The sequence below is a fragment of the Python bivittatus genome, unplaced genomic scaffold (assembly GCF_059951505.1).
Source record: "Python bivittatus isolate LINGU-HERP-01145 unplaced genomic scaffold, Pbiv_v1 ctg000570_np1212, whole genome shotgun sequence".
Lineage (NCBI taxonomy): Eukaryota > Metazoa > Chordata > Lepidosauria > Squamata > Pythonidae > Python > Python bivittatus.
The window spans coordinates 9,810,280-9,834,999 of NW_028277097.1; the positions used below are offsets into that span (position 1 = coordinate 9,810,280).

General features: G+C 40.2%; 1 protein-coding gene across 2 annotated transcripts in view; it reads left to right on the forward strand.

The window, feature by feature from the left end:
- NPR3 (natriuretic peptide receptor 3) overlaps positions 1 to 24,720 on the forward strand; it is a 127,161-nt gene that overhangs the window by 91,787 nt on the left and 10,654 nt on the right. For both annotated transcript variants that reach the window (XM_088152645.1, XM_088152646.1), the window contains exon 9: positions 22,798 to 22,914. In XM_088152645.1, coding sequence (XP_088008771.1) covers positions 22,798 to 22,914 — 117 coding nt within the window. The remainder of the gene's footprint in view (positions 1 to 22,797; positions 22,915 to 24,720) is intronic.

Below are 24,720 nucleotides of genomic sequence, written 5' to 3' on the forward strand. Positions count from 1 at the left end.
AACGAAACATCAGGAGGGGATCACATCCTCCAGATCACAAATCCCGCTGAGTGATCAACAAGAATGTGCTCCACTATTTGGAAGCCAAAAGAAAGAGAAGCACCATATTAGAGCATTCATCCCTGTCATGCTACAGCATTTTGTTCAGTACAGTAATCCCATTTCTCATTTACTATGATATACAGTGAGATTTAATTGCTGGGCAGTACCTTCACAAAAGTAATTTGGAGCAAAAACAAAGAATGTGAACGCTATATGAGAACATAGAGTACTTAATCCTGGACAACAGATTTCTTTTAGCTCCAGATGTGTTTTTTATTTCAGTGAAAACTAAGCAAAGCAAAGACAAAAAAAACATTTTCCCCCTAATAGGCATCTCTCTAAATACCCCTTTTTTTCAACATTCAAAAATCTTACTCCAATTAATTCAAACATTTGCCTCCATTGCCATTATTCTAAACATTTCTCAGCTGTACTGATAGATAGCTGGATTGTGAGAGAGTGTAAAAAGGCTTCAGGAGTCAATTTAAGACAGTGAGGAGTTGACTCAACAGCTAAATTTAAGAGGACATGTGCCAGAATCATACAGACCAAATAATTTTCTGCACATAGAAGAAGAATGGGGTATGAGGGTCAGTGCAATCTCAGATAGAGTTGTTGTACTAAAAAATGAACAGATAACTTAATTCAGTCTTGTGCAGCTATAAAGGAGGACAGCCAAATAGAAACTGTTTTGTAAACAAATTTTGGGCTGATGATGGGTATCATCAATTCTAATAAGTTGGTCCTACCACACTCTGCAGTATGTCTGCTTGGCTATAACTGAAAATTACCTGCAAAGATCAGGATAGTGCAGACCATAATATTCCCTGTGACACTCTATGGAAGTGAAAGTTGGGCTTTGAAGAAGCAGGATAGAAAGAGTATTGATGCTTTTGAACTTTGGTTTTGGAGAAGACTCCTGAGAATACCGTGGACAGCCAAGAAAACAAGCAAATGGATCATCGAACAAATCAATCTAGGGTTCTCACTCAAGGCACAAATAACCAGGCTCAAATTATCAATTGTAGACACTATGTGAAGACCCAGCTCTCTGGAGAATGCTCTAATTCTGGGAAAGGTGGAAGGAAAGAGAAGAAAAGAATGACTAGCATCAAGGTGGATAGACTCAGTTATAGTGGTGATGGGTCAGATCATAATGGACAAAATCTATGTGGTCACTAAGAGTCAGTACATAATGGCACATAATTTGATGGAATATAATCCATCAGTCAATAATTGAAAGATATTCTGATGGACAATGTTCATAGATGTGACAGACTTCTCTCACACATACCTGTAGAGGGTCTCCCTGAGATTTTACAGTCCTGATTTTCCCAGATTCTAAATTCTTGTGAAAAATCTTCACGGATGGGAAGGGATTCCTTGTCCACAGTCACTTTTTACAAGTCAGTAGCCATGAGAATGACAAAGGAAAGATGGTGTTAAGATGCTCATCTCAACTTTCCCTTCTCACATATAAACCTTTCACTCAAGAAAAACAACTGAACAGGGCTATAATGAATGTACTAGTTTTCTTTAAAAGCTGCTCGCTTTTATTTTGTAAACTTTTTGAAGTGATAATTCTAAATCTGCAATAAGAAAGTACTGGATGTTTAACTGGAATTATTACATTTTCTACAGGAAATCTTTTCTCTTTAAGTAAACTCTGGGCCTAATAGTTTCTTTTCAGTGCAAAGTTTAGATTCAAGTGTTACAGGGACCTACAGTCTGATTCATTATTAAGACTATTATTCCAAGCAAACCAAACCCACCCTTCAAAATGTCTCTGTTTTGGAAGTCTTGTATCTTCAATAGAAAAATGTAGAAACAGGTCCAACTCTGACTTTTTTTGGATTGATTTATTCCACAAGATCCAGTTAAAAATTACACATGACATATTCCATATGTGGTGGTTCCAAAAAATTAGCAAATTCTTCCAAATATGGGGGCTTGGGGAGTGCCTGTGGTTTCCATCAGGAAATGGATACAAAAACTGTTTTGAATCATAAGAACATATCAGTGTTGGATTAGATCAAAGGCTATCTGGTCCAACATTCTGTTCCACAGTGGACATCCAAATGTCTTTGGGAAATCCACAAACAAGACATCAGTGCAACAGTGGCTTTCCACTTGTGCTATCAGTTACTGGTCCTAAAAGATATTCCACCTTTAACATGGAGATAATCTATAGTTATCACAATTAGTAGTAGCAATAGTGTAATTCTCCATGAATAAAACTAATTCCTTTGTAAAGCTGTACAGAACAGTCATCCCAACTTTGATTGTAAAATTATGTGCTAGCTGGAGAAGCATTATCTTTGGTATGTTCTGATTCTCCCACTATTCAGTTTCATCCTTCCATAGAGTCATCAGCTTTGTCCCACAATTATAAGTACCAGTTCTGCCCTACTGTAGTGGCTTCGCACTGTGGATCTACTCATCTGGTCTGATCATTGAGAGAAGGCATGTTAAGTGTCGCTCCCCACCACTAGCATGCAAGGTACATGGAACATGGTCTAGGTGACACAGCCAAAAAAAAGAGAAGAAGATGTTGCCCGGGCATGGTTATACAAAGGTTAGATGGAAGTTGGGACATGGCTTCACTCTGCTATTTAATTGTTGACAGCTGGTCACTGTCTGTGTATATATAATTGTTTGGCTTCTGGTTCAGCTTGTTTTAATCTTCCGATTGTTGTAACTGTTGTTTTCCTATTATTAGCTATTTGAGGATCTAATCATTTGAAAGGAAGACTAGAAGGTGGGATCCAGGAAGAGAGCCCTTTCTGTCATGACATCTACTCTTTGGAACATCACCCCCTGGAGATCAGATTAGCTATTAGCCTTTTGTAAGGCCTTGAAGATTTGGCTCTCACTGGGAATGATGGTTAGGATGTACAGCAGAGCCCATGGGATGGTTGTGGTGGTTTCTTATCACGGTCTCTGATTATACTTATTGTGACATTGTGATACTGTGTTTTTAACTGTTGCTAGCTGCCCAATGCCATAATATTGAGATGAGTGGCCATATAAATTGAAATGAATCAATAATAGATTATTTTATTTAAAAATGAGGCTGAAGTAGCAAAGAAAGGAGGCCATCTTTGGAGATATATTCAGGCCATTTCCAAAAAGGATTGACTGTTGCCTGAAGTGATGATCCAAAGTGAAGCAGGTTATTACTGACTCTTTGGAACTGTTTTAAAGTTTGGAGAATGGATAAATTAGTATTTATGTAATCCCAACATTGATATAATTTGAAACTCCCACAGGCCTTATTTTAACAAACGGAGAAAGTGTCTGATACCTCTAGATTCCAACCTGAGAAAGATTTTCCAGGGTCCCTCAATCACATTGATTTTAGGGAGTACACTGAAGCAACATGTCAGAAATTATTTTAAGTTTTCCATACCGTACTCTTTGCAAGTTGGCTTTGCACAACTGAACCTCACAACTTTTTCTGGATTTTCTAGAAGCACGTTTTCACTATATACCGTATTCATACAAATTTCCAACAAAGCCACAGACGAAGTAAAGCTTAAAAAAACACCTTGAAAAACTCATCTCTATTTGTCTGAAAGTTGCCATGCCTCATCCCTCAAAAGGGACTGTTATACCTGCAGGTTTCATATAATTATGTCAAAAAAAGAAGGAAAGTAAATTTTATAGCCATTTTTGATCTACTCTTTAAAATAAATGAAAATTGTACCCAAGGCTTTGGGAAATAAACCCAGGCAAGATTCTGCTCTCAGTCTGAACCAAAGCTGTTGTCACTGAACTGAAAGGAAAAGAGCAAACTTTTTAATGTGCATATATTTTAGAAACTCTCATAAAAATGAAGACAAGGTAACAAGAACTATACAGGTAGTCCTCATTTACCAACCACTCGTTCAGTGACTGTTCAAAGTTACCACAGCACTGAAAAAAAGACTTACAACCGGTCCTGGAAGTTGCAACCATCACAGCATCCCTGTGGTTACATGATCGCAATTTGAGCTCTTGGTAACCACTGCACATTATCAACAGTCATGGCGTCCCGCAGTCATGGGATCGCCATTTGCAACCTTCACAGCTGGCTTCTGAAGCAAAGTCAATGGGGAAGCCGGCAGGAAGTTGCAAGTCACAGTCACATGATGTTGTGCTTAACAACTGCAGGTGATCCACTTCAAGACTGCAGCCAAACTGACATCATAAGTCGGTGCAGTCACATGATCTTGTGCTTAATTACTGCATCGCTTAGCAACAGAGTTGACGGTCCCTATTGCAGTCAGTAAGTGAGGACTACTTGTACCCTGCTTTTCTGCCACTAAAGAGTGGTTGCAAAAAACTGGAAATACTGCCATAGTCATTTTTTAAAGACTAAATCTTTTTTTACAGTTTTCCCTGAAAAGAAATCAACTACAGTGTTCCCAGAAGGCCTAAAGAATGGGCTAAAAACAAGAATTTTGTTTTCCTCCTGTTCATATAAGACACACTGCTTGTTTGCTAAGTATCATATTAACTGAATAATATAGAGTCATTCTTAGCTAGAAAATAAATGGTAAAAATGTGTGCATCCTTTGAAAAGGAAGTATTTGAAAATTCAGAACAGATGGTTTGCAGAAGTTGCCTTGATGCTGCAGACAAGAGTTGGGACTTTTATTGAGATAACTAAAAGAAAGGCTAAACATTGTAATCCAGTGATATAGCTTGGGCCTGCAGATAATTAACTACAAGCCTGTGAAATTGGATTTTCTTGTTAGCATTCATAGATCAAAAAGTAATTCCAAAGACCTCGATTAACAGAAACAATACTAGGCGACATGTGCTACTCTGTAATTGTGTCCAATAATAAGCTGCTTTATTTATCTTTATATACTATTAGAGAGAAGAAATAGAATGGAATATGTGCAACAAGTTAGCTAACATTAAAAATAAAGAGTAAATGCCTTGCTTTTAGCCCGCATACATCTTCTCTTAAAACAGTCAGAAGGCAATATTTGAGCTGCAATCCCACTTCTATTGTGATGGAACGGGATTCTTCAGAGTTCACTCTCTGAGGTCAGGCACTGGCTCCAGCCACAAAGGAGAACATGTGATATCAGATTCCCTGTCCTGTTTTTTCTCACTTGCCTCCATGTCTATTTTTTCTTAATGTTTAGAACTCCAGTGTTGGGAAGGTTGAGAAGGCTGGTTATAGTGTGCTGACAGGAGTGAGTCAACACTGGGCTCAGCCACATGCCCAGGGACAATGAATGCTGCTTAAATATTTTCTTCCAACTGCTAACAATAAACAACAAACAAAACATGTTCAGGAAAGGGATGGAGAAAAATTGGAATGAGCAGATTCAAGAAGTAACTTTATTTTGGTTGATACTTCATAGCAATCTCTTTTTCTGTGAACTAAAAAGCTGAAAGTTTGGTTCAGAAAATGCAAGGGTCAACTGCTAAAATGTTCTTAACATGAACCTGTCCTTAAAAAACTGTTTGAAAGATGTACCTAGAGTAATATCACATCCTTCTTCCTAATAGTGGGTCAGCAACATTATATAAATCATATACCATGTTAGTTGCATTGGATTTCTATATATTGGAAGTTAACTCAAGGTGTTGCATGTTATGTCTACAACCAAGCATATGGACCCATTTTTGTTTCCCATTTAATTCTGCCTAGGAGGTAAAAGTACAGGGTACAAGATATACTATAACTAGAGTAGTCCCACTGTGCAACTACTTGAGCCTCCCATCTCTATTCTCAAAGCCTGAAAGGGAATCTCAGATAACCTCTCCCACCCAAGTCTAGACTACATGGGGAGGCAAGGTTAATGTAAGTCAGCTAGTTTAGTGTGAAGTTGGGGAACTTTTCTAGAACTCACCCCTGATTCTTCCATTACCACTCTTAATGGGAGTATAGCATGAAACCAGCTATGAGTTCCTACTTTCATATGTACCCACAGCAATCTAGATGATCCTTTGTGACATACGTTTAGCTCTTTCACTTATATAAAATTGACAGCTTCACTTCCCTGTATGTATTCATCACCTCCACCCCACAAGATCAACCAACCTTCATCAGATCTCTTACGAATTTCCTCTTTCTCTTAGTCTCACAGACATACAATGCATCTATTTTTTTCCTATCATTTCATTCATTCATTCATTCATTCATTCATTCATTCATTCATTCACTCATTCTCTTTACCATTCACTGTTTTTACATTCCAAATCAAAATATTCCATATCCCATATCTCATGATTGTCGCCAGATTGGGCCTATTGTTCAGATCAAATCAAGTCAAATGTATTATTACAAATCAAAGATCAGATGGGCCCATTGATATTGACTTCAGTTGTCCATCATGATTTTTGTACATCAAGGTAGTATAATGCTTTTGTAGTAATGTTTATCTTGGTTTTATTATTTCATAATTGCTTGCCCAACCCTCTGGTGATTATTTGCATGAGATGGTATAAATAAACAAGCAAACAAACAAACAGCAAGAAAGTTCACATCCAACACTACAAGGAACCAAAAGTAATTTCTTTCAAGTAATAATTTCCAGAAACACAGCTGTACTGATGAGTTACTGCAAGGATAGGGAACTAGGTCCCCTCCAGATGCTTTGGCTTTCAAATCCCAACATTTTCAACCACCATAGGCTATGGCAAAAAGTTCTTGACTTTTTGGACATTTGGAACTGACTTGCCTATCCTCATGATACAGCAAATACATCAAAGAGTTCACAACATCTAAAAAACAAAAGGTTTGACTAGAACAACCTTTCCCAAAGCTAGTATTTCTAGAATCTGTGGCCCCACAGCACCAGGTTGAGGAAGGCTGCTCAGTTGTATGAGTAAGACATAACAAATCTCTGGTGCCAGTGTGCTTTTTTCAAAGTTCAATAACAATTTTCCTGCGAGTAATGTAAATGAAATGCCATTATACTAAATCTACATCTCAGAAATCAGAAGGTTAATACTAACCAGACTGCAAAGATATGCAGGACTCTGCTTTTTATAAACAGGGACTTCCCCTCTCTCTTTTTTCATTAAAAATTGTGCTGGGTGCTTCTAATTGCAGTAATGTTTATGGACCAGTTGACCCTTATGTTTTCAGAGAGCTGCCATGAAATGAAAAATCCTCCTGAAAAATGTATAGGAAAAATAAAGGGGGCACAATTAAACAAGCTTAATGGAAGACAGGGCCAGTTCACAGATGGCCCAGGCATTTTGATTCTACATGCAACAAGCTGTGGAGGTGAACCTGAGGCCCATTCATTCATAGACCCCTTAATGACAGCCATATGCACAGAACTGCCTACTCAGCAGCTATGTGCTGCTTAAAAAGCCCAAGGATGTGACAGTAAATACATGCAAGCTACAAGCTAGAGAGAATCAGGCCTGTTCATATGAACAGAGCAGAGTGAGTACCTAGTTGCTAAAGGTCAATGTGTACCCACTTTCCATCTGTACCCTTGTAGCTCTTGGAGCAAGTGACTCCAAGCTGTCTGCCATTTTCAAGGTCCTACAGTGGCCTGAAATCATCTTTGTTCATTTGTCATTAAGTTATATAGATAGTTCATCTATGTTTATTGCATGAACTATGATTGATTGGGTTTGCCCAACATGCTAAGCAGGGGTGTGAGAGGTTTTGGGTGAAACTCTCAGAGCCCTTCCAAAACTTGCCACTGAACCATAATTCTTAATGTAAGCTAAGGTCAGATGATCAAATACATGAGGAATAATCCTGTTTACTAAGAACATTTAATGCAAACCAGTAAGGATGTTTGCTTGGCCTTCTTTAGTTCTTTATCCTTACCCTCCTTTTTCATGCATGGGTGCAAGTGCCATCATGTGTGTCATGGTGTGATTGTGTAAATGCCATGATGTACAATATGTAACTTGCATGAGTTGCATCACACATCATTTGCACGATAACATCGTAAGATACCTGGGTGAGCGTGCCATTCAACAATTAAGTCAGCTCCCCTGCACTAAACTGTAAACCATGGTTTATATATCATAGTAGGTGGGTTCATACAACATACTACGCCAAAACCAAGAGATACATAGTTTGTGACAATGTCTGAATTCAGCCAACCATGTCATTCCAGGATGCTCAAGGAAATGTTTAAAGGTAGGTTGTTTACAGTTGATTGCTACGGATCATAGTGATGCCATTATCACCCGGATGGTAATCTCACCAATGCTTAGGATCCTGTGTCAAAGACTATCTTGAAGGCACTGTCAACCCAGCAAGTGTCTTGAAGCAATCTGTCCTTTAACTGAAAGGGAAGCGGAAGTGGAGCTAATTTCATACCTTAATTTTAAAATAGAGAGAAAGGAGGGATATTTGGAAAGTTCCCCCACCCCCAATACTTAGGGGCAAGAGAACAGAGAAGGCAGGGAGCTTTGTGCCCAGAACACTGGAACCATGACTGGCAGCTAGCCAATGTGTGTGAAGAGCTGGATATTCAACTTGCAAGGAGCTAAGAATCTGTTTGGAGATCTGACCCAAAGATACTAGGATAGAGGGAGAAAAGCAAATGAGATTGAGGACCTGACCTGTAAAGGCAGCAGCCAGCCACAGCTGGGAGGACCTCAAACCATTGGGCCATGAGTAATCCCTGAGGCAGGCAAATGAGTTCCCTGAGAGGCCACCAAGGAGAAGGGGCCAGAAATGGCTACTGATCCTCATCTAGCTGTGTTTCTGTCCTTCCGCCATTTGCAGTAGAAGGAGGACAGTGTGAGAAAGGAAATTTAGGAGTTAAGCAAGCCATAAGAGTGGAGACTAGTCAGGTGGCCAAGGGAGGAGGCAAGCATGGAAGCCCAAGGGCTTTGTGAGTCTCCCCTACCAAAGCATTACCAGCCATGATTTATCATACTAAATGCATCTGCATCTTTGTGAATTGCCACTTGCTTTTGTTTCTCCAAAAATATAAATGTAGAACTAACTCCATAGTTCTGCAAACTAGCGTGCTCCAGATGTGAGTTGGGCTGGTGATCTCCAGATAGACCTCACTCCCTGGGGACTGAATCCTTTATGTTGTCATTTTATTTCGGCACTGTGGAAGTGACAGGGCACATTTCTCCTTCGGTAGCATGTTCCATTTCTCTGCAGGGCCTCAAGCAATGGAATATCAGAACTAAAAGGTCACTAATTGGTATATTTACATCTGTGCAACCCCACAGAGTGCGTAGGAGTAGAGCAATAACAAGGATATTTTCATCCTTTCTTCAAAGGTATGTGCAGTCTATCTAACATGGACCTTCCCTTTACACAAAACTCATGCTTTGGATTCTTTTCCCCCATTGTTTTCCATCACACAATCAACCCTAACCACAAATATTAATAATCTGGAGAAACCATCAGAAGCATTGTAGCATTCTTCTACTTTTTTAATGTAAGACAATTTACATTGTAGAAGTGGAATATTTGCTTTATTTAATCATTTTGCCTTGGGAAGAATAAATAAATTGCAGACATAAATTCATGAAATATAATCCAAAACTTCAAATGAGAATGTGAATTTCATGTACACTGTACAGCCTGTATAATGCATGCTCATTAATTCAAGACTCAAAAGGTCAGTCCCATGTATCATTTGCCCTATATTAAATCCAAAGTCTTCTGTTGGAGAACCATTCACTTTACTATTATCATTAATTTAATTTAATTTAATTTAATTTAATTTAATTTAATTAATTCAGACACTACCCAACTCCAAACAACTCAGGGCGGCTCACAATATAATAAAGATAATAAAATACAACACAATCCAGAAACATAACCAGCAAAAAACAAATAAGTTAAAACAGATAAAAATAACAGAGTGAATCTGGCCAACAACAGAACTTACAGGGGCTCCAGCAACTTAGCCCAAGGCCTGGGAGAAGAGCCAGGTGTTTAAGGCCTTCAGAGTGCTATCAGGGTGGGAACCACCCAAGTTCATTCCAGAGGGCAGGCATCACAATAGAAAAGGAGGAGGAGGAGGAGGAACCTGAAAGATTACACTGTTTGGTTGTAGAGACCTGAAGTGTGCCAACCCTATTGGTTCATATCAGCTGGGCAGACACCATGGGAAATAGATGGTCCTTCAAATAACCAGCACCTTGAATCGCACCTGAAAGCAGATGGGCAACCAAGGTGTGCCCATCACTGCCTGTGCCGCTGCATTCTGGACCACTTGAAGCTTCATGTAAAGTGCATTGGAATGCTTCAGCTTTGAGGTAACTAGAGAACGAGTGACTACCTGAAGGGCCTCCTGATCCAGGAAAGGTGCAACTGGCACACCAGATAAAGCTATGCAAAGGCTTTCTTGGCCACAGTTGCCACCGCGAGTCTGCACACCATCCCTGAGTGGGGAAATTCAACCATCCAAGGTCAAAGTTGGAATGTATGTCTAGGGGGTACTACCAACCATGTCCATTCAGACTTGGTAGGATTGAGCTGAAGATGGTTTCTCCCCATCCAGACCTGCACAGCCTCCAGGCACTGAGAAAGGACTTCAACAGCCTCACTTGGCTAGCCTGGGGTTGAAAGATATAATTGGATATCATCAGCATACTGATGATATTGCACCCCAAACTGGCAGATGACCTCATCTAGATGTTGAATAGGAGGGGAGAGAGCTCTGAGCCTTGAGGCACCCCACAAAGGAGAGTCTTAGGGAGTGTACTCCCTTCCTCTGCCTCCAACCAATACTGGCTGGAATCAGCCCCAAAGGAAGGAAGAGAACCACCACAAAAGAGTGCCTCCAGTGCCCAGCCCCCAGAGTTGATGTAGACAGATACCATAGTCAACAATATTGAAAGCCATTAAGGGATCAAGGAGCACAAGGATGGATGTACCACCTTTATCAAGCTTTGCCAAAAGTCATCAACAAGTGCAACCAAGGCTCTCTCCTTACTGAAACTTAATTGAAATGGGTCAAGATAATCAGCTTCCTCCAGAGTCCTCAGTAGCTGCAGTCCAACCACCTTCTCAATCACCTTCTCTAAAAAGGGAAGGAGACAGGATGATAATTACCCAGAACCATTGGGTCCAAGGATGACCTCCTGAGAAGGGGGTGTACCACTGCCTCTTTCAAGGATGGAGGCGCCATCCCCATCCTTCACGGGTGGCCGAGCTCACAGCTCAGAGAACCCGGTCCACTTTCTCAGGAATCCTCAGTTTGAACTCATCCCAGATCATACCACAAGACAGAATAAGACAAAGGCAATAAGACAAAAGATACAGTAAGAGGGGAAGATGGAGTAAAAACTCAGGTGTAGAATCAGATTCATAATTATCCAGGTTCAAAGTACAGAAATTAGGTAGTGTGAAAATTACCTGTCATAGACATCTGCAGAAAGGGCAAGGGGAGGGGGGTGGCAAATGATGACATGTGTCATGTCATCATCACACACATGACATGACTTATGTACATGTATCAAACATATCACGCATCATTGGGTATTTTGTGCAATTATGTCAAGCTACATATGTCATCATTTTGATGTCACCATGGCTTGTTGTGGATGCCAATGAACAGTGTAAATTAACCATAGCTAATTCTATTCAAGAAGTCAATAATGCAGATGTAGACAATGAAAGTAACTTTGCCTGGATTAATTGTAGCAAGTAGTGAGATGTTTAAATTGTACCTTGCTTGAGAATATATACTGGAACAAGTGACCTCCATAATCCAGAACTAAGACAATGTCCTCATTACAGGGAGTAATTCTGGAAGTAGAAACTCTAAAACATTGAAAATAATATCATCTGTAATCATAACTGCTGGAGTAAGTGATGCCCCCAAAATCCATTTGAATCTGGTAGCTTTGAAGCGGTGAACTATGTTTCATAGTAGGATGCCAGAAGCATTCAGTGTGATGAGGACTTACTGATTCCGCAGACTGATCCTGCCTGTCCCTGTCAGGAATATAACCCCACTATATCCTGTGATCTGAAGGAAGAAGATGTACATCACAGTCCTATTTCAAGAATCCTCCTCAGTCAAGGAAGAAGTCCAGAAGAATGAGGAAGAGGTTTCCCAAAAGCCATATGCAGTCTTTCCAGGATCCAGCAATTATACTAAGCCACAGACACCACTGTCTCTGTCCTGGATCCAGAAGACATTGACCTAGACCTGGAGCCTCCTCTATCCAGCTCTTGAGAACACCATTGCTTGAGGGTAGGTCCACAAAGGATGGAGAAATGTAAGGGTGTTTGGCTATACTAAGATACAACTAAATCAAACTGAACTACTTGGAGATAACTTAGTGAGGGAAACCAGACCTGATCAGGGACAGCTGTGCTCAGGCTTCTGGCACTTAGGGAGCACACTGGGTATGGCAAATTCCCTGGAATAAGTTTGATCCTTGAGGATCTGCCTTGACTTCCAGTTTGTCAACTTCTTTGTTATGAAAAAATTCCTCTGGCATTTGGCTTTAGTTCATCACCTGATTTTTCCATTTATTTACTCCATAGGACTCTGTTTCTCAGTAAGCTTGCTTCTAACATTCTGAGCTTACATTGAATTTATAACCACAAAATTACTTCAATGGATTCAGTTCAATAATAACTAGATAAATAATTGCCATTCATTTATAAAGACAATGTGGCTCTAGCAAAGAAGATCTCACTTGGGGCTACCATATTTGGTCTGCAAAAATCCAGATAACCACCAGATGGAAGCAAAGAGATACAAGTAACTAAACTAAACTAAACTAAAGTTCATGAGGTTGTCAGACACAAAGGTGGGCTATCTAGAATCTCAACTGACTTTAGAGGTTCCTGAATTGAAGAGCTCTAGACTGATAGCTGAATTGTCCAGTCAGATTTGGAGCCCCTAGTAACTACTGTAACTTACAAATAAAAATATTAGGCAAATTCTCCTACATATCATGAAGTTTGGCCCAGTCATTCTTCCATCAGTTAGATCCTTGGAGATTTCAATTTTCATTCTTTTTCTTTTCAGGTATATCCAGGACCTTCCTTTTTCAGATCATAGCTCTTTCTCTCAAGTGACTGCAACTCATTCTAACTTTAAACACATAGTAATATTTCATACCTAACATGAAGAAGGACAAGCAGAAATTTAATCTCTTATTATATCTTCTTAAATATGGAATTGTGCCCAGATGCAATTCATCTAAGTGTCTCTGTAGGGCTTCAGTGACCACTGATTTATTCCTTGAACTATAATGCATTATTTTTTTTTCCCACAGACTGAACAGTAATACGTCAAGGAAAAGTAAAACTGTTGTAGGGTTTTGGACACCAGAGAAAGTGCTACCAGTTTTCAAAGTAAGAGAATCCAAACAACAAAATAATAATGCCAAGAACATTCTACATTTGCTGGTAGCTAAGTTATTGGAGTTTCAAGCCTTTCCATTTAGAGCACTTTCAGATGTCAGTGCCAAAGTTTTAAAATTAATTATACCAGGTTTATGGTTAGGTTCATATCAATGCAAAGCAATTCATTACTAACTGCAAAAGGGAAAAATGAGTGTATTCTGGTATTCTGTCTAGAAAAAGAAAATCATTAAAAAGGGCCAAATATTTGCTGTAATTATCAAAGGCTCCATAGAGACCATGATGTTGGCTAAGTCCATATAAGCTAAGCCCAAACCAAGCAAACTACGACATGGTTTAATGTTTTTGGCAGACTAAGCCATGATAATTTACAAACCAACATTTATGGCTTAAAATGATATTTGAACCCAGCTGATTGTGATTTGTACAGTAAATTATACTGTCACACAGTATGGAGAATCATGCCCCCTCTAATCAACTTCCTAGGCCACATTATAATTCAAGAATATGAAATATGAAGATATTCCTGCTGTGCATGGTGTAAACATTTTAACTTTATGATTAGCCAGCCCAGAGTTATGTTTCTTTGATTAATCTATCTAGAATGCTTTTTGCCCTTGGCAAATGTCTGGGCACTTCTGCCCACGTCAAAGTGTGTCTAGCTGTGTCAGAATAGCCCACAGTGTAAGAATTAATACAAGATTCAATCTTAACATTTGGGGGCAAGAAAAATGCTTACATTTTTCAAAGCTCTTCAGTTGATATTTCTAATCAGGCTTCTTTTATTAATGATCCTATATTTTGCTCTAATATGGTTGCCTGATGAGTTCTAAATAAAGACTTTGCAGCCTGATCTCTGTGTTCAGTGTCAAAGAGATTATATTCTACATCAGTGGATTGTTAGAAAAGATAGCTCTCTGCCCATCTCAAATTCTCATAACATGATCTTTTCTTCTTTCCCCCAATCCATAGATTAAAAGGTAAGGAAATTAATCATAGTTGGATGAAGGGCAAGGAGTTAAATTGCCTGATAGCACATGGGTGAACCCTGGCATTAATTTAATTCCATATTTACTGGGGTAATTTCAGCTGCTGTGAGAAGTGGTCCTTATGAAAAATATGCCATGGAATAGGGGAAAATTCGCAAGGCATCCATTACAGATCTACTGGTCAGAGAGAAGGCATCGCTGTAGTCCACAAGGATGTTATCTCCATTGCTGAAATTTCTTCTCTGGGAGTTTGCTAATTTCAAGGCATGGAGTTTCTTTTGAACAGTCAGGTGAAGATCTGGATTTTGTTAGTGTACTGACTGCCCCACTGTCTTCTGAAATCCTTCCAACGCATATGACCTCAGCAATGATGTAGGAGAGCCTTTGATCTAGAAAGACTTCAAAATTAATACCAAAACTTTCATGGCCTCCTGGAGGATAGTGATCTGAATATGGAAGTAAAAAAGGGGTGTCTTTGTCTTGCACAGATCACTTCTTTTTAATACTGGAAGGCTTGGAACAGTCGTAATTCAGGACTGTTATATTTCATACCTAAATGTCACATCACCTTAGTTTGCATGTGACAGATACTTCAGTAAATATTTATAAAGTTGAAGAACAGTGATTAAAATTATGAACATTGCTCTCTGGGGAAAAATTCTCCTTGTTTGAACCTCAGGGCATTATGAATGAATCAACCAAAATAGAAACAGGGAAAAATTCCAACACCAAGTCTTTGACCTTCATGAATATTATCATCTGACAGCTCTGCAAAACTAGGAAAGAGACTTTCCAACTTCAAAACGAAAACAAAAACTGCCTAGTTTTTCCTGCCACTTGTAACTAAGTACAGCTGTAATTAAACCAGGATTGCTAAAAGTATGCATTCAAGTGGGCTATTTCTTTCTTCCAAAAATGGTTATTGTAATATATTTGGTAGCTCTTTTCAAACGACTATGCAGTCTTGTTGGGGGGGGGGGAGCAGCCGGGGTTGAAGAAGACATTGGTTGCAAAGAGAGGTCAGAGCCATACATACTCCTTTTGCACAGCATACACACCCAATACAACGCACACACATTTCACCTTCCATTCACCTTGGGACTATTCAAGGAGGAAGGTGTTTTAATTTCATTCGATCCTTCAGCTCTGATACCCAGCCTTCCATCTCAGCACCTGAGTCTCCCATGCTCAGGGTCATGGTTCTAGACCTCACTGGGAAGTTGAAAAATATCCCCAAAGGCATCACATGACAAGCCACTTCCATATTGGTGTCAGTAATGCTGCTACATGGGTGCCAGGCCCAGCCTAAGAACAACGATGAAACAGTCCAGTCTAATACAGTTCCTTTATTTGCTTACACCTGATAGACAGAATCTTGCCAAACTAAACCTATACTACAGCAACTAGTAGATATACCCCATGAGATTCTAGGGAGTGGCTATCCTGAATCTCTTCACTTCCCACACCCCCCTTGAGGACTGTGTTGTCTCTTGTCTCCTTTCCCCTGCTGGAATGCACCCCCTCCTTCCTGATAGCCTTGATCTCCCACATCACTCTCCTCCTCGTAGATACATTCCATCACAATGGGTGTATCCATGTAGTCACTAGCTGAGCACATTTCTACAATGACTTTAGGTATATTGATTTTTTAAAATCCTGTTCAATATTCAGACTAACTTTTGTTTCACCCTGATTTTTTTATTTTATTTTTTTTTTGGTAAACAGTGAAGCAGATGGCCATTTACTAACTCTTCACTTTTACTACCAGTTTGGTGCCATCCACAGTGTCAGTAAGATGTATGTCATGCAGGGACAAAAATAAGAGACCCTTCTAGTGTTCCCTCCACTTCTTAATGTCATAACTGCAGAGAACCATTCACACCTTTGCCCCAACTCTAACTAGCTGATACTATCTATTGCTCTTCACCACTGGCAAAGTTGGATGGCCAACGGTAGCAAGGTGGCTTTCCTGTCCCAGCTGCAGGGCAAGGGTGACTGCCAGAGTGTGGAACAGGAGGGGTGCAGGTGTTCTGTGCATGCTTGTTTGTGGGGTTTATGGAGGTGCTGGAAGCAAGCACACATCGGAAATATGCTTATATGGAGGATTGCCAGCAAGGAGATGAGGAGCTAGGCATGCGGAAGGCAAGCAGAGAGGCAGGGTGGAGACAGAACAGCAAGGTGAAAGAGAATGGAGTTGTGGGGAAGGATGGTGTGGGAATGGGAACAGAGTCAAGCACTCTCTGGTCCAATATTGGACCAACGTTTTTGAATTGCCAAGGAAAAAACCAGAGTCGTAGTCAGGACCAAGTCAGAGTCACCAACACTGCAGGAGTCACAAACACGAGGCACAAACCATGGAGCAAAGAAGTTGCTTCCAATAACTTGGGAGAGCCCGGGCATTGTTTCAATCCCCTCCTGGTGGGGCAGGCACAGCTGCAGCTCCTTTTGCACAGCTATCCAGGAGAGGCTTGCCACTTGCTCAATAGGTACTCTCTTTTGTGAGATCCAGGACCTTCATGCCAAGGTCTGCCCTGCTGCCTGGCACCCATGCTGATAAGGGCCTCTTGAGGGCTGGCAGAAAAGCAGCCTGCCTCTGCTGGGCCTCAAGCACACTGATCCACCCACATCTCACATTCTGCTTCTTGGTCCATTACAACGTCTGTCACAAACCCACAATGTTTTTGTTTGTTTGCTGCATCTTGGATAGATGGGCAGCCACATAGATGGGATAAATAAACAAACAAACAAATAAATAAATTTCAATATGTACAATAATACACTAGAACTTCTTTTCCCCCTGGCCCATTAAGTGATTCTAAATGTTAGTAATTGATAGAAATAGAAACCAGGTATCTTTCCATGATTGCTTGGCTGGGCAATTTACTAAATATATTCCAATAAAATTGTTATTCTTTGTTGTATATCATCTCTCCATCTCAGTTCTGCTCATCAGTTCTTTCTATGTCATACACATCCATAACAGTCTTAATTTTTTTCCTCTTTGCCCATTTTTTCACATTGCAAAGAAAATCTGGAATAGAGATAGTACAACTCAGAAAACTAATTCTCACTTATCTTGTTTCAGAATGTAAATGGGAGTATGTTTAATTCACAAGGTGCAGGCAGCGTATTTAATGAGGTTGTGCTTTGAAACATGCAGGACTGTGAATGTAGCACCTGTTTGCAACTCTTCAAAGCAGCTACATCTTTTCCTGGGATTGTATGGGTGCTCTCTACAAAAAAAAAAAATGCAGCTGTTTTTAAACAAATCTGCAGACAAGTGTTATTCCAAAACATCATTTTGGAATCAAATCTGAAGCATTGCTCAGCCCTACTATTTAAGTTAATCCAGAGAGGACCTAGATACAAACTTTGAGTCCTAATGACACAATGTGAGTAAGTTCATTAATTCCTTGGAAAGCTTGGAATAGGCTTTGCTGGGTTGACTCTCGGCCAACAAAGGGCACGTCCAATATGGAAACCAAAGTTGCAGCTAGTTACTCCTTTGCTGGCAGTGCTCCTACAAAAGTAGTATTCTGAGACCAGGAAAGGGGTGGGATGGAGGTAACCTTGGAGTTGCTGAATCCAGTGCCTCTCATTTGCTGGAGAAGCTCCAGGATTAATCTCTTTCCTGTGTCAGCCTGGACCTGGTGGAACTTATCATAACCATGGGAACTAATGAAAGGAGAAATTACAGAAAAGTGGGGGGAGGGGAGTGAAAAATTGCTCCCCACTCACACACAGAAATACATATCTTGGCTCAGCCTTGGTGAATAACAGAGTTTTGGAAATGGCAGACAATCCAGTGTTTCACACACTCCACCCTACTTAGGATTGCACTACTATTTATACATAAATAGAAACCAGCAAGCAGAGTTTGGCAAGCCCCATGATAAAGTAAAAAAAGCTGTAACTACTGAAAGAGAAGGAGGAGGAGGAGGAAGAGATGGAGGAGGAGGAGGAATGGATAGCTATGTTGTTGCTTATAATCCTATGGCTGCTGGAACAGTGGCCCAAAATTAGTCAGATAGGCTGGACCAGATTTTCTACTCTTAAAGTTTTTTCAGTTGCATTGCCTGAATTGATATGCAGAGTTGGGAGCTGACATTGCACCATCTAGTCTCTTGGCTTGTGACTGTGTTACAGGGCCTTATTGCCAGAAGATCATGATTTTAAATTAGAGGTTCTTTCGAAGGCATGAGTACCTCCATACCATTACTGTCCCCCCTTGACACTCTCTTATAAACAATATGAAGCCAACCTGCCATTGTCCTGATTCTGGTGAGCTCTAAACACCGAACACACGTATTATGAGGCAGTCAACGTTTCCTCCAGATGGCCAATAGGGAAACATAAGGAATAACATTCAGTCAATGCTCTTCCCCAACCTGTCACCCATCTTAAAGCAACAAAAATCCCCTCACCTAACTCCCCCTCCCACGTTCAATACCTGTTTGCTTGTTTGTTTCTTTGTTCAAATGTCTTCCCTTTCCTGGAGGTTGACAATCATTGAATTTCCACTGTGTTCTCTTTGATTCATGGTTGTCTATGGGATAGCAAGAGGTGGTAAAGTCCTTATCTCTTCCACATTCTATGGCACTGACCAAATCATGTTGGTTCATCTACCTTCAGGTGTGTTTTCTCTGGAGAGCCAAAGCAAAAATAAGACTTTCCAGATGAACAATTACAAAGCGAGAAGCAAATTGACTCAATTTCTCAAACCTCCTGACTTGTGAGATCAGACAGTCCAGAGATGATTCTGAACAGCTGCAAAGCCCTCCTGTAGAAGTTCCCTAAGATGCACCTTCCAAGTCCTGTGAGAAGAAAATATCATTGAGCACGATGTGTTGTTGGACTAGTTGCCCTTGGTGACAACTGGTGCTCTCTTTCTCTGATTGCACAATCCTAATTGCATTAATCGGTTTTATTTAAAATCCATGATCTAATCTTCTTTCCCTGCTCTTCCCAAAGATTAGGACATGATTTTATTTGTTTACTGAAGAATTAGTTTAAAAAAACATAATAAGGCCCAAGTTTTGCTATCTCCTTTGCTCCTCTCTGCAATGAAAACATAGATGTGAAAGATGAAAATAAACTGTTCTTTAACAAATTAAAGAGTTGAATATTTCAACTAATTATCATAGATTTCTGACTTTTAAAAAATTTAAATATATTGCTGAGATCCAGATTTTCTGTTCTTTGTACTTGTAAAGCTGTGTGGTCTTGTTTTATCTGCAGCTGGAGGAAATACAGATTATTCTGGGTATCCAAAGTTTCAGACATAGTAGATGCTTGTTCATTTGTCTTGCTTATTGAATAAAGAAAATATGTTTTCATTTTAGCAGAGTACATAACAGTGTTACCCCCCTCCTGCTCAATTCCATCTTTAAGAAGAAACTGCATCTCAAATAAATTCAATATGGATAGTATCTCATGGATCTATATACGGAAGATGCATGTTAATGGCTGCAAGACTTTATAAAAGGCCTTTGATATCTAAGTACACTTTCTAGCAAACCTGTCAATGGGCATATATGTCTATCTGAATAATGTATGAGACTGCATTGGAACAGCCTTGTCAATGCTGGGCTGTCAAAATACAAAAAGTACACCATTCAGTCAGTCAGTCAGTCAGTCAGTCAGTCAGTCAGTCAGTCAGTCAGTCAGTCAGTCAGTTAGTGAACAGACTAACCTAGCACAGAAAGTGATTTAACAAACAGCTCACTAAAACCTTCATGTTTTGCTAAAATGTATGTTATGCACCTATGAGGATAAGATCACTATATTATACATAAAGGAATTAGTAAATGAGGAAGAAAGAACGGAACAATTAGGAATTGTACTTTGTCTATAGCTACGTGTATGAGTTTCCTTTCAATCATGAAAGCATTGTCTGCTTGAGAGCCCTAAAATTTGGTCTCTTGTGCTATTATGACGAAGATGGTTATGTCTCTTAGCCTTTCTCTTAGTTTCAAATTCAAGGGCCTTTCCCCATTGCTAAAATGAAGTGTCAACCACTCATTCTTGAGTCAGCAGAACCAGGAGTGGATGTGACTACAAAGAAGGCAAATGTAATTCTAAGCTATATCAACAGAAGTATAATTGCCAAACCATTGGAAGTAGTAATTTTGCTCAAAACCCACCTTGGATACTGTGTCCACTTCTGGGCACCACACTTTAAGAAAGATTCAGGCAAATTGGAAAAGATTTAGAGAAAGGCAATAAGAATTATCAGGGGAGTAGAAATGAAGTCTTATGAAGATGAAGTACATTTAGTCTTAAGAAAAGCTGACTGAGAGAAGATAGGGTAGCCTTCTTCAAATACCTGAAAGGATGTTACTTAGAAAAGATGTCAACTTTATTCTTTCTCATTCTAGAATATGGGTTACAGAGTAATGGATTTAATTTAAAGAAAGGCAGATACCAATCGAATATTTTAAAAAAAACTTTTCATAACTCTAAGAGCATTTTGACAGAACAAATTACTCAGAGAAATTGTGTATTTTCCTTTATTGTTTAAGTGGTGCCTAGACAGCTATCTGTCTAGAATGTTTCTATTTATTTATTTATTTATTTATTTATTTATTTTCAAATTTGTATGCCACCCATCTCCCCCAATGGGTGACTCTGGGCGGCTCACAATAATAAAAAAGAAGAAAAAACACAGGACTCTCCAGACATGGACATAATCTATAAATAGTTTAAAAACTCATATTAAAAATGGCCTAAAAACCTCCTATAATTTGGCCCTAAAAGACCTGTAAGATGCTGGGGGGGGGACAACCCTCACCCCACCAGCCATCTCCACAGGTGCAGGCCCCCCTCTGGCCCCCAGGCCTTCTGGCAGAGCCAGGATTTGATCTCTTTCCTGAAGGCCATGAGGGAGGGGGCACACCGCACCTCAGGCGGCAAGATGTTCCATAGGGCGGGCGCTACAGCAGAAAAGGCTCTCTGCCTAGACCCCACCAATCGAAATTCCTTGACGGGTGGGGTCTGTAACCTGCCCCTTCTGCTGGACCGAGTGGGGCGGGCTGAGATGACCGGGGCGAGGCAGTTCCTCAGATAACCTGGTCCCATGCCATGAAGGACTTTAAAGGTGATGACCAACACCTTGAATTGGACCCGGAAACAAACTGGCAACCAATGCAGCTCATACAACAGGGGTGTTATGCATGCCCTCCTAGGGGCATTAAGAACTGTCCGTGCCGCTGCATTCTGTACCAGCTGTAGCTTCTGGATACTCTTCAAGGGTAGCCTCATGTAGAGCGCATTACAGTAGTCCAACCCGGAGGTGACCAGGGCATGAGTGACCGTGCAGAGGCCCTCCTGATCCAGGAAGGGGCGTAACTGCCACACAACACGAAGTCGTGCAAAGGCCCTCCTAGCCACGACTGCCACCTGCTCTTCGAGCAGGAGTCGTGAGTCCAGGAGAACCCCCTGGACTCCTGCACTGAAAAAGGGGTTGGTTTCAAGGGCCTTAATAGCCCCTCTGGCTCTATTGGGATGCCACAGGATATGGCAAAAAAGTCAAGATGGTGGCCATGATGGTGTGATTGAAGTTCCACTTGTTTTTGATGTGTGTTGCATGTGTGATGTACATTTAAAAAAAATGGCAGTTTGATCACGCTGTCATGGCTCCTATCCTGGCTTTTTTGACCTACCACTTCCATGTCAAAAACTGAAAATGAAGGATTACCCCAGGTTTTCTGCTTAAAAATGTATTTCCCTTTCTCCCTGACAAAAAGTGGAGATAGAAGATGATGCAAAATTGGTTGGCATCTTTGAAGGTGCCTCACCAGCAAGAATTATAATGCTGAAAGAATGAAAGTCATAATTCAATCAGCCATGGAAATGCAGGTAGTCCTCAACTTACGACCACATTAGGGACCGGAAAATTCATCATTAAGCAATTTTACAACCCTTTTTGCCGCGGTTGTTAAGTGAGACATCACATGACTGCGACTTACAACCTTCCCTGTTGGCTTCCCCAATGACTTTGTCAGAAGCTGGCTGGGAAGTTTGCAAATGGTGATCACTTGATCACAGGATGCTGCAACCATCATAAATGTGAGACAGTTGTCAAGCACCCAAATCACAATCACATGACCGTGGGGACACTGTGATGGTTGTAAGTGCAAGAATTGGTTGTAAGTCACTTTTTTCAGTGCTGTGGTAACTTTGAACGGTTGCTAAACAAAGGGTCATAAGTCGAGAACTGCCTGTAGCAACCAACTGCCTGAAAGGGCATTTTCTTCATCCCTGTGACTTTTTAAAATCTAGACTTAATATCCTCTGAGATTATCTTCCATTTTTAAAACTGTTATCTGATTCCAATGCAATGAATATTCTGAGCATGAACTGAATGCCTCTGGAAGAAAGTACTTTAAAAAAATCTGTGTTAAGTGCAGAAAGCATATTTTAAAACTACAGAGTCCTTTCCTCAAGATACGTCTTTTCACTTCTTTTGTTTTATAATGTGTTTCTTCTCAGAACAAGCAATCATGAGTACCATGAAAATAAATTCAGCCCGCCTGCAACTGATGGTATCTTCTCCTGTTTGTGCTACCATTAGAGAAGAAAATGTGGATTGGGCAAATACAATTCTAGGTAGGTGGTCATCCTAGTTAGCAGACAATAGCCTTCTCAGCCAAGATTTAATTGACAGTCATAAATATGTATTTATGAAGCAAGTACTTCTGAAGAAAATGAAATTTCTTTCTGAATGTAGGTTCACGGGGTTGCACTGAAGTCGTAAGATATGGGAATTAGATTTGGATTAGAAAGGCCACCAGACCAAATTAGGTGTGGTGGCAATATTATTATTATTACTAAAAACATTTCAGCGAATGAAGGAGGGGAGTGGTGGAGGGGAGGGACCTAAAATCTTTCTCTGCAATTTCTTGCTTACATCTACTCGTTCCACCCGCTTTTCCCCATCCCTCATTTCCTCCTTCTGTTGCTTGAATCCATAATCTCACAGAAGAGATGCCATGAATGGAAAACACAGGTATATCACGTGAAACTGAATTTCATTCCTATAGTGGAAAAGCTCTGAAGAAGAGTAAAGAAGTCATTTAATAATTCAGATGATGCTATTACTTAGCTGAGAATGATATTTACACTTCACTAAACGGTTTTCTAATTTCTGTGGTTTAGAATTAACTCCCAAACTCAGCGTGTCAACTTTTCTAATGGCTGCTTGAAATTACAGCTTGTGCAATGTCACTTTTTCCCCTTTCAGACACATCTGGAAGCAGCACACAATGTTGAAACATTCCAGAAATACCTTTTTTCCCAGCACTTCTATTCATGCACAAGGAAAGGGTGCTTTTTAAATAATAACAACTTTTCTGAAAAATGCTATTTCCATTCCATTCTTTGTGGTTTCACACAAGTCTTTCAGATGTAAAGACAGGCTATCAAAGTTAAAAGATGCTTTATATTCGCTAAAAACATTGCTCAGAAAAAGTATCTTACAAATCCATCCTTTTTCCCCCATTCTTCATTCTATTGCTGTATTTATACACAGTATATGTCTCCTCTAAACTGAGATCCGTTGATTTCAACTGATAAAAGTAAGTATAGTACTGCAGTCCAAGGAGGCATTCTTATTCCACCACCACCATCACCCTGCCCCAATCCCTTGCATATTCCCCAAGAACATGGGGTAGATCAATTTTCCCCCTCCAAGGTTGAAAATTATAATTCAGTCCTGAAAAGGGGAAATCTGTCTTGCTTCCCTACCCATTCTTTTTTGTTGTTGTTCTTGGCAACTGCCTGGCCAAATCCCTGCAGTTTTCTTGGCAAGATTTCAGAAGTGCTTTGCCCTTGCCTCCTTCCTAGGGCTGAGAGAGAATGACTAGCCCAAGGTCACTCAGCTGGCTTTGTGCCTAAGGAGGGACTAGAATTCACAGTCTCCTGGTTTCTTAATCACTATAGTCTTAACCACTGCACCAAACCAGCCTTAACCACTACACCAAACTGGCTCTCTTACTTATTCTTTACTTCCTGATTAAAAATGTGCAATCATTATTCAGTGGTTTACTGCAAAACTTCAACAAGCAGTCTCAAGAACTCCAAAAACTGGGGTGGGAGTGGGAAGTGGAATGGAATGTCCAACTGATGCCTGTGAGCCAGTTTTCCAAGACTTGGTCTATTCCATTTTCTCCTCCTTAGAAGATTCTCAATGGCAAGAAAAAAAGACGTCCTCTGCTATAAAAAACAAGAATAATGGGAAGAGGAAGAGGAAGCTCATACTTCTTTAGACTCCCCATTAAATTATTTTGTGGCAAGATGATTATAGAAGACCTTCATCTGGAATTGCAGAAGGAGACTCACAACCATAGTAGCATATTTCAGTACAGCTCATTACAAATAGAAGTACAACTGATAAAGGAAGCAAACAAACCAAAA